At 36.6% G+C, this 11406-nt stretch overlaps 1 protein-coding gene across 2 annotated transcripts in view; it reads right to left on the bottom strand.

Annotated features, from left to right (window-relative positions):
* Nucleotides 1–11406, bottom strand: part of LOC107697709 (MAM domain-containing glycosylphosphatidylinositol anchor protein 2-like) — a 146704-nt gene that overhangs the window by 75053 nt on the left and 60245 nt on the right. For both annotated transcript variants that reach the window (XM_016498512.1, XM_016498513.1), the window contains exons 4-6: nt 8019–8215; nt 5565–5697; nt 4053–4322 (exon numbers count right to left, since the gene is read on the bottom strand). In XM_016498512.1, the coding sequence (XP_016353998.1) occupies nt 4053–4322; nt 5565–5697; nt 8019–8215 (600 nt within the window). The remainder of the gene's footprint in view (nt 1–4052; nt 4323–5564; nt 5698–8018; nt 8216–11406) is intronic.

The raw sequence follows: 11406 nt of genomic DNA, 5'->3' as shown, positions 1-11406 counted from the left end.
ATATATATTACACACACACACACACACACACACACACACACACACACACACACACGTATTGTGTGTATTTGTGTGTGTGGGTCTATTGAATTTATTTTGATACTGATACAGAAACTCAGTTATTTTGTATTTCAGTTAGTATTATTACATAAATCTCATTCTTGTTGCATACAGTATGTTTATGTATGACTGACAAATATGCATCAAATTAGGTTTATTAGTTTATGTTAAAATTGTGCAATCCAAAAGAATGGAAATTTTACACACCATTAAAATCTTATATCTTAGGCCTTAATATTTTTTTGAGTGTATTTGCTCAATCCACCACACGGCTTCATCTTCTCCTCACAAAACAAAGCCACCTCTATTCTACCTTCATCAATTCTCAAGCGTGCAGCTTCCTCCCTGATCAGTGATTGGGCAAACAGCTCTACCCCTTCACCTCAACCACCGCCCCATCTGGCTACCCATGCTCTTTTTCCCATTGCAGGAGAAAAGGTCATATTTCAAATGACCAGTACAGCTGCTATCATAGAGCTTTGTACAAGCAGCCAGCAGAGTGTGTTGGGATTACCCAACTTCCAAACCCTCCCATGTAATATCGTTTTCTCTCCAATCCCTTGCTTATTTTGCCCAACAAATGAGATTCCGCCATCTGTGCAGCAAAGAAGCTGCGCAGCTCATGCTTGTAACGTCCCCTCTGACAATCTTATATTATAAAACCGTCCTCTATCTATCGAGCTAGAGAATGGGCCTATCATTGCTATTTTCTGCCCAATAGTGTTGTTTCCATCCATAAGAGAAGCATATTAAACCTAAATGGCCAACATGGCTAGGATGAAAATGCAGTGTTGGCCACAAGTGAGCCATAAAGTTGTGACAATGATAATGATATTACATGTTGTCCAATGTAGTAGAAAATGAGCAGAAGGTGGCAAATACTTCAAGAAAAGAACAAAGGTAAGGTCAACGGCATTGTGGGAAGTTCATTTCGTTTGTTGTGAGAGTCAATTAATAAATTGAAAATACTCTAATAGTGTTATAAGGGTTTTGGATCATTAGGTTTGAAAAAAATTGCATGTCTAATGCTCCAAAAAAAGTCTCTTTAGTGGCTCGGGATTGTCTGTTTCTGCAACAGCGATTATAGAAAAGCAATCAGGACCAAAAACAGAGCCACCAGAGAATCAGTAGTGAGTAAACAAAATCTTATAATGGAAATGAATGTTAAAATAATAGCATTTTAATATTACAATGAATAAATGAATAATGCAAAAAGTGTCTCGGAAGGTAATGTTAGGCAATAAGCAACTGCTTTCTAACGTGGAAATTGTTTAAGAGGCTAATTTACAGCAAAAGCAACACAATTGCAAGTGTGATAATGCTTTTATACAATAATTCAATTAACAATTTTAATATTGAGTAACATACATTTTAAACAAATTTGCTAGTTACTTTGCCTGCTTTTGCTTTGCCAACACAGCAGCAGAATTGCTGCATGCCTCCAATTCTTGAACGAATCTGTGTTTTTGAATGTCTTACTCTTTGATTCAAATGAATCAATGTTTTTTAATTAATTAACTGAATGAATGATTCAATGACTCACTCTTAGCAAGAGTCACTTGTTTCATTCCTGAATCGATCAGTGTTTTTTAAAATTTACCAGTTAAATGTGTGCTTCAATTATTCATTCATAAAGACAGCCACTTGCTTTATTCCTTAATGCATCAACATTTTTTAATGAATCTGTTGACCAAATGATTACAATGACACACTCAGTTAGTCAATTAACACCACCTACTGGTATAATAATGTAATGTGCAGAAAATTTTACCAAGCAGAGTGATAGAAAAAGTGAAAGCTCCCAGTGCTGTTAGACTGTTATATCAGCGCTCTGGGAATGCTGCTCAACCAATCAAATTTGAGGACTGGAACTAACTGTTGTATAATTTACAATAATGTCCAGCTGATAGTATTATCTTGCTTGTTAAATTACCAACTAAATGGAACAAAAAAATTATTACTTATTTGAGTTTAATAATTTTATGTGAGAAAAAAGAGTGCTGAGAGATACAAACTGTTAAGTATTCTGTAAGAATCCATTCACCACAATAATTACGCTCATCAATTCAATCAAACTGTAAAAAAGAGATTTAAAAAGGTTTCTGAAAATTAGACTACCCCCAAAGTTACTGAAGTTCTCAGTAATGATACTAACCACAAACTATTGCTCTTTGATGTGAGAAGAGCTAGGGGAATTACACATGGCAGATTTCTTTTTTTTTTGGTATGATCCTCTTCCCCTCTGCCGTCTACCTCACCAAGATGATCCTCCTCACTGGCAAGACATCTGACTCCCATCGTACCCTCCAGTCTCACACAGAACCCCGGCTCCATGGAAATGCGTAATCTCACTGTGCTCCCCAGACCCGGTGAGTTGACAGACAGTAAGGGATTCACATTAAAACCTAGACCTCCAGATGTGTAAACAGCTTTTTGTGCACACCGGGGATCAGCCTTGGGAAGGAGTAACTGTGAAGTAAGCTACAACAGCTGCTCCAAGCGGGGATAGTAAAGCTTCTTCAGAGAGCATCCCACACGCACACACATGCCTGAAAAAGCAAATCCTTTTCTCCATTTCACTCTGTTCTTTTGGCTAGATGTAATACGTGAAAGTCATGGATATTCATTGCACTAGGTAATGATGCTGGCTGGAAAAGCACCTATTTATAAGACATTTCAGAGCAAGGCTCTTTCAAACCTTCAAGAAAGTTTAAAAATATAGTATTCTAATAATGCTTAAGCTGTTGCAACATCTTCGTCCTTTCACATTAGCTTCAAACCACAACTTGATTGCTTTCTCGATGCATACTGTCAGTCATTATTCATAATTGCACACTGCATTCATTGTCAAGATATTTATTACCCCCATGCACTGTCATTCTGCTTCCATGATAATCATTAAGTAATTCATTATGCACTGATAAATGGAAATGGGTATAGAGGAAAATGCTGACAGCAAACTTGAGAGGCTTGCAAAACTTATTGGTAGAGGCAATTTACACTGAGTGTAAAGGAAATTAGATGCTATTTACACCCCAGTGTAAATACTAACATACACTATTTGCATTTTGCCAAGTACATAGCATCCTATATAAACACTACCATTCAAAAGTCTCTTATGCTTACCAAGGCTGCATTTATTTAATCTAAAAAACTGTAAAATATGAATATTGCGAAATATTATTACTATTACAAATAATTAAAAATTTTTTTTTTAATATATTTTAAAATGCAGTTTATTTCTGTGATAGCATCCATTACTCCCATCTTCAGTGCCACATGTTCCTTCAGAAATCATTCTAATATGCTGATTTTGTGCTCAAATAACATTTCATTTTGTTATAAATGTTAAAAAAAAGAGTTGTGCAGCTTAAATTTTTCATGGAAAATGTGATTTTTTTTTTCTTTCAGGCTACTAATTGAAACAAGTTTCGTATTTATTTGTGTTGAAAAGGTTTCACACAAATTTCCATTGGCTTCAAAATGTAATTTTGTCCATAGCTTCATTCTATTATTCAACATGAGGGAACAATTCAAATTCTAATACTATTTTATATAAATAAACAAGTGGGCTTGACAAATTTATTTTTTCTTAGGCCTCCAGAACAGTGATGTGGTTTGTTTTGGTTCTAAATTTTACAATCATTTTAACTAAAAACATATTGAGATTTCCTGATGAGAACGGAGACAAGAAACAATAGAGAGAAGAGATGGAGGATGGCATAAGAAAATGCCACAAGCCAAATGCAAACTCAGGTTGTCCATGCAAAGATACTAATACACATGCTTTACACTCCAGGCCACTTTTTCAATATCCAACTCAGACAACATTTGGTAGTTTTTTCTGGTTCCACCAGACTCTTGGGGTGCCCTGCATGGCCAGTGCTATTGACACCTTCTGCAAATAAACAATTTCCAAAAACTGACAGAAACTATGATACATCTAGCACAAACAAACTAAACCAGCAAAGCCTCAAGGCCTCGCTTCTCACCTCTGACGACAATGTTGGTGGATTTCTTCGCAGGATTACCCACGTCGTTACTGGCTACACAGCTGTAAACACCAGCATCCTCTGTGCTGATGGCAGGTATTGTGAGGGTCTCACTGTTGAGATTGCTCTTCTTTGGAAGCTCTTCATTGTTCCGAACCCATGTCAGGGTCGGGGTGGGCTCGCCTCCAGAGATGATGCACACTAGGACCACTGTCTGTCCAGGGTTGGCCACAATGGGGTCTTCCACGAGCAGCTTAATAGTCGGGGAGGCTAGGACAAAAACAGACAGGGTAACTCTTATCATCTTTATGTGAAAGACCTATTTTCTTTTTTAAAAGGACACTTGCTGCTGCACTTACATGGTGTTTGACATTTACATCAAGCAAACGCACGTATTACAGTTGGCTAGAAGTGATGGCTTGCAGTTTAAAAAGTTTGACAATTTAGTATTTTCCTCACACACACCTATTGTTTCGCTTCAGAAGACACTGATTCATCAACTGGGGTTATATGGATTACCATCGTCTTTACGTCAAGTGAACGCATATATGACAGCTGGCCAGAAGTCATGGTTTATAGTTTAAAAAGTTTAACATATTAGTATTTTTCTCACACACTCCTATCATTCCACTTGGGAATACATTGATTCAACAACTGGGGTTGTATGGATTACCATTCTGTATGCTTTGCACAGCTAATGCGTTTATATTTTAAAAAGTGGTGTTTACAATTATCACCTAAAGGGAGTGATTTACTTGGTCCCGTAATGCAATAGGTGACCATATCCAATCTATGTAATCAAGGCCTTCTCCCATGAGCACACTGGCACTCTGTGATGTAAGGGCCTTCAAGTTGGCAAAGCAATCAGTCAATCCCCAGGATTGTGCCGTGATCATCCTCATCAGCCAATGTGCTGCCAGAAATGCACTGAGAGACGGAAAAGAGGTGAGAAAGAAGTATAGTGCAAGAAAATTAGTGGGATGGGAGGGGTGGTGGAGTGAGAGAGGAAGATAGAGAAACAGAGATGGCCGGAGGGAAAGGTCTGCCGACTCTGTTCATTCTTTAATGGATTCCGTAAAGGTCAGGTCTTCGCCGCAGTAGCATGTGAAGCCCACCGAGACAGATAAGGAGCACAGGGACCCGCAGGGCCATTTCCTTAAGAATATGGTTTTGCCATGGACTGAATTAACTGCAAGGCCAGTGGTGAAAACATCAGCCCGGGGCGGTTTCTTCAGCCATCAACCGACGAAGGAGGAGAAAAGTAGCAGCAGGCCTCTAAATGTAACAGGCGTAACATACTCAATAACACATGCAGCACTCACAGCTCGCTGATTATCAGACCACACAGCACATGTGGTGACAAGAGCCTCAGGGCACTTCCTTTTGAGAGTTGCTTCTGTGGTGCTGCTCGCATGTAGTTTCTTACTCGTTGGACGGCTCAAATATAGCAGAAGGAGACTAAAATAACAGACAATGCTGTGCACGAGGAGGAGGCATTGGTATCACTCTCACCAGTTTTGTTGGTGAGCCGGAATAGCACACTCTTGTCGGGGATGCCACAGACATTGCGGACAGAGGCAATGCACGTGTAGTTAGCGTAGTCCTGAGGACGCAAGTTCTTTAGCTTCAGGATCTTGGTCTCCCCCTGCAAACCAAGCAGAAGACATTGTATGAAGCAGAAACTCAGCGGGTTTTGCTTTTGTACACAGATTTTACACTGGACATGGAGATGATCTAACACAGCACCAAAAATACTATTTAAATATTCTATTAATATTAATATTATTCAACTGTAAAAATCCAACTTCCATTTTGTCAGACAAACTGTATTTTAAAGGCTGATTAAATTATTGAGTGTAGAAAAAGTCAACTTTTAGGTCATTTAGTATGATCAACTTCTACAACTAAAATATTAAACATTAAGAACTTACTTGCTGTTACTTTTCAAATTCAGTGGTAAAGGTCCAACTAAGACTGCTGAACATGCTCAGTTTGATCAGTAATGATGAACTTAAAAAATTGTTTTACTTAGTGGTTCTAAAATAAAATAAATGAAAATAAAATAGATACATGCTATCATTGCTCAGACATTAAAAACTGATCTTCTCTACACATAAAACACTATTCGGTACACATCCAACAAGCCAAAGGAGAGAGGAAAAAACTAGCCATATCCAATTAATCTGACTTTATCTGAGCTTTTTTGTGCTTTAAAAGACTTCTGCTAATTTGCTCATTTTGGTCTTGTATCCCCTCCGGCTAATGGAGCTTTATAGAGTAATCTTACACAATTTGAAAGTCCTGAGAGTTTAATTTTACAATACAGCATTGGTTTTTAATTGGTGGTTAGCAACCCCAAAAAAATTGTTGCAGATATATACTGATCACAAACAGCATGGAAAACAATGCTAAATACAAATTAAATGCAACTAACCATATATTGGTTCATGGTTAGGATGGCAAAATAATAAGGTTATATTTTGAAGCCAAACCAGTTAAGAACCAGTTGATTACGTGCACAAGCGACTCACTTCTATCTAATAATAAGTAACTTATTTTTGTATCATCTTTACATGAGGTCAATCTCTACAAAGACAGGCATTTTAAAGTCCATCAGTTAAAAATAGTGGCACTGCTTGATACCAAAATCTTCTGAAGATACTTAGCTTTTGATCTGCTTTTTAACCTGAGACATTGACAGAAAGCTGCAGTGCATTAGTTTCATATTCATAGTTCTGAAGAGGCTGAAAGATAAAGAAGGCTCTATTGAAAATAACATGCAGAATCTCCTTTAAGTGCACAGACTAATGTTGCGTGATTGATTCTCTGTAGGGAATAAGAAGAGCGAAACAGGTCCTCAAATACCCTGTGTCTTAGGACTCATTACCAGGATGGATCTACTCTGGGCCAATCACTGTGCCATATCGGATGTGTCAAAGCAGTGTTTTGAAAGCAGACTTTTTTTTTTTACTGTCAGATGATGTGCGTCCTCCTGGACCAGATAACACTCAAAATGTCAAACTGATGCTCCCTCTTTTTCTCTCCTGATAGCTGCAACATCTTTCATGCAAGAGCAATTAAGTTCATCAGATGTTTTCAAGCAACTCAGGCTTTCATATTCTCTCATTTTAAAGTTATAGTGTTAAATGTCAATACTGATGCACACTGTATATCAGCTATTTTACAATGGCCTCAAACATAGCAAATCTAATCAGAATTTAAAGTAGTTTAATTTAATTTAATTTAATTTAATGCCATATATTTAATTTATAATATTTTCAGCAAAAACAACAATATAGTGATATATATGGGTACTGTGATATAAAATAATTCATGCTCTCTTCAATTGTTCTCATACTCCTAGCTTATATTGACCATTTTAACACTATTGATGCAGTTATGTTACCATTCAAAAGGTTGGAGTCTGTAAGATTTTTTCATACTTTTAAAAGTGTTTTATGCTTTTTTTTTTTTTTACCAAGATTTAATTTATTTAAATAAAAATACAGAAAAACAGTAATATTTTGGAATATTATTATAATTGGAAATAACTGTTTTCTATTTTACTGTATTTTAAAATGTATTTTTTTCCCCTGTGTTGGCAAGGCTGAATTTTCAGCAGCCATTACTCCAGTCTTCAGTGTCACATGATCATTCAGAAATCATTCATGCTGATTTTGCTGCTCAATAAACATTTCTTATTATCAATATTGAAAACTGCTGATTAACATTTTGTGGAATATATTTGTAATGAATAGAAAGTTCAAAAGATCAGCATTTAAAAGAAATCTTTATAAACATTATGCATTTCTGTCACTTTTGATGAATTTAATGCATCCTTGCTGAAAAGAAGAAATCGACTGTTTTAAATTAAATCTACTGACCTATATCTAAATCTATATGCACACATATACTATAAATTGACATTACTGCTTTGAATACAGTACGTCTGAGCTAACGTCTTACCTGTGTGAAGAACGGCTCATAGATCTCCACACCCTTGTCCGAACCTTGAGACAGGAACTCCCTCCCCCGTCTCCAGCTGTACCGCACTGGAGGGTTTGAATTGGCAGCACACCGCAGGAACACTGTCCTCTCATAGTAGAACTGCTCCTTTGCCTCTCCTATACTCTGATGGACCGTCACAATGGGTTCATCTAAATCTGAAATGTAAACAGATGGGTCGGTCACACTGATTTAACATCGCTCAAATTGCCCTGAAAAATGGCTATGAGACTTTTGCGGAGATGGTGGTAGACAGCAATAGCCATCTAGAACTCTAGCTAGGTATATTTAAAAAAGGCTTCAATAAACACAGGCATGTAGGACTGAAGTATGGAAATGACAGCATGTAAATAAACAGAAAACTAGGTTACAGGTAAACAACAACTTCCATATTTAGGTTTATTTATGCCACACTTCATGCATTCATATTCATGCCCCAATTCAAAAAAGTCATAAGTTCAATTCAAATGCATATGTCACAGTGTTACAAGAGTTGCGTGCCACTACTAGCATTAAGTTGTTGCTAAATATACCTTAATATGTGATAATAATTCCAACATTATAGTGTGATTTTTCCCTGTTTCCTTCCAAGCTGCTCAGAGATTGAAGGCATAATTTGTCGAATTGCTTAATGAGCCAAAAACAACCTAAATTAAGAAGAAGCCCATAAAAGAATTGAAATTTACTGGAGCGCAATTCATACAGTAGCCTATTTATTATGGTCCAAGATAGACATAAATGACTTTCTACATTTTTAACTAATTTAACACCAACCTAATCCATTAAACACCAGTTAAAACACATATATGTTATTGAGATCAAATGCAATCTGGTAACACTTTACAATAAGGTTCTGAAAACAGCAGTAAGTGGGTGCAGAAACATACAAGCGTTAACAGCAAACATAATGTCTAAAATGATGGACCACTCGGGCACCTGTATTTTGGCACTTGAATCGTGAGCATTTTTACAACCGTAATTTTTTTCAAGAGCCACAGTAATTATCATAGAGTGCTTGAGCGAGGAGCCATGTGCTTTTACAGACTGCCCTCAAAGCACAAACCTTCCTCAACTCTCGGCTATAAATACACCAAGCCTTTCAAAATCTGCTCAGTAACTATTTGACTGACAGCATTGGTGATATTTTCCAACACGCCAGGTGACATTTTTAATACTTTCACGAAACAGAAAGTCATACAGGTTTGGGTGAGTAAATGATGACAGAAAATGGTCTCTTTTATTGGAAAAAGGTCACTGATTTATTCACGATCCAAGGCTGAAGTTGACCACTTTGGGACGAATATAAACCTGAATGCAATCAATATCGCTACTGTCCATCTTGAGTGCTTAAAACTAATGACTAGTGAGTGCTGCCACACTCAGAGACAACGTGGGCACTCCAAATCGAAGCACTCAGTTGTTTATCGGCAGTGTGTTGGCTGTTCTTTATCAATGACATGTGTCTAGGCTTTGATCACTGCATCAGGAGTAGCATGTTTCTGATCGATAAAAGCGAGTGCCCACCAGCGAATAGTCCACCATGAAGCTGGAATAAAAATGACAAGCTGAGGCCTGTTCTCTAATTCAAGGGTAATGACTTGCTCCTCATTGTCTCCCCACGGCAATGCTGCCTGCCATCGTCCATCGCTCCTCCTATTCATCTCTCTGTGCTACCGTAAATAACTTTACAACATCTATGGCTCCTCCGTGTCTGTAGGGAACAGAGGCAACACACAACTCCTTTTTTGACAGGTCGTGATAGCTTTTGATGGTTCCGATAGCAGAGGAGTAAACCTTTGAAACTTGGAAAAATTCGGGAGCGAGCTTACTGACACTGATGTCTCTTTGAAGAATAATCCTCATTTTCATTTCACTCATTCATTAAACCTCTCATTTTACGCATTTCGTCACCTATTCAAAGGCTTGAATTTGATTTCAACAAAGTTGCAAGACCTTCAACGAGTAGTGCCTTTAAGTCGATAATGAGGCCATGTGGCATCTGGATGAAAATAAAAGTGTTCACGGACTTAAAATGATGATGTGTGTGAGGGCAAAACTCTTTGAAAGAGACCTAGATGAGATATGCTCTTATGATGGGTCATATAAAAAAATCTGACTGTCTGGCTTTTGATGATCTAAGAATGTGCTAGACAAGAAATACATGAAATAACACATGCTCCATTATAGCCCAGATATTGCAAGTCCGACCATATCAGAGGTAATTAATTTCAAACATAAAGTGGTAATGAAACATAGGCAGAGTTAAAGGGGTCATATGATGCTGCTAAAAAGAAACTTTAGTTTTTGCAACTTTACAGATCTTCTTTATGCACCAAGAGCTTGTAACACTCCAAAGAGAAAGGAAAAATTGAAATCGCATCATATGACCCCTTTAATGGTTTCCATAAATCACTATGATGAGACACCTCAATGTATTCTTTGATATATTTTAAGTTTGCGGTTGGAAAGATTTTGAATGTTTTTGAAAATAAGTCTCTTTTGCTTAAGGGATGCATGTATTTGATAAAACATATTGTGAAATGCTATTTTAATTTAAAAGAGCCGTTTTCTATTTAAATATATTTTAAAAATGTCATTTATTTCTGTGATGGTAAAGCTGCATTTTCAGAATCATTACTCCAGTCTTCAGTGTCACATGATCCTTCAGAAATCATTCTAATATGTTGATTTGGTGCTCAAGAAACATTATCAATGTTGAAAACAGTTTTAATTAATAGATTTTTAATTAATAAAAAGGTTAGCATTTAATAATAACAGCATTTATTTGAAATATAAATATTTTGTAACATTAGCAATGTGCTTACTGTCACTTTAAATAAATTTAATGCATCAAATATTCACTTATAAAAAAAATTATGACACAATGTAAAAAAAAATGTATCTGGTAAAATTTCACATACAGTATATAGCAATGAAAACTTTAGCTGTTGCAGATAGCATAACTAAGTAATATTATACAGAAAGTGCCTTGTGGGTACAACGTTGAAGGATTTAAATTTATATTATTAGTAAATGTCCTAATACAGTATTTTGTTTCCTTGAGCACTGCCTTGTGTCATTGTCCAGTCATTAACACATTTTGCTATTGTGTCTGTATCATTAAATGACACCATAAGTGGGTAAAATATTTTCTAAGCAGTTATTTAGCAGATGCTTTTATTCAAAGTGACTTACAGTACACTTATTTCAGGGACATTCATTGTTGAAGGGCACAAAGGTTGTGGCTAATGGCTAGCTCCTTAAGAGGCTGAGATTTAGTCACTATAACACCCTGTTTTGTTAGTGAATATTGTGCTAAAGTAGGCATGTAAAATGTGCTTGGAATTTG

The sequence above is a fragment of the Sinocyclocheilus anshuiensis genome, unplaced genomic scaffold (genome assembly GCF_001515605.1).
Source record: "Sinocyclocheilus anshuiensis isolate Anshui unplaced genomic scaffold, SAMN03320099.WGS_v1.1 scaffold446, whole genome shotgun sequence".
NCBI lineage: Eukaryota > Metazoa > Chordata > Actinopteri > Cypriniformes > Cyprinidae > Sinocyclocheilus > Sinocyclocheilus anshuiensis.
This window is presented reverse-complemented; position numbering and strand designations above follow the sequence as displayed.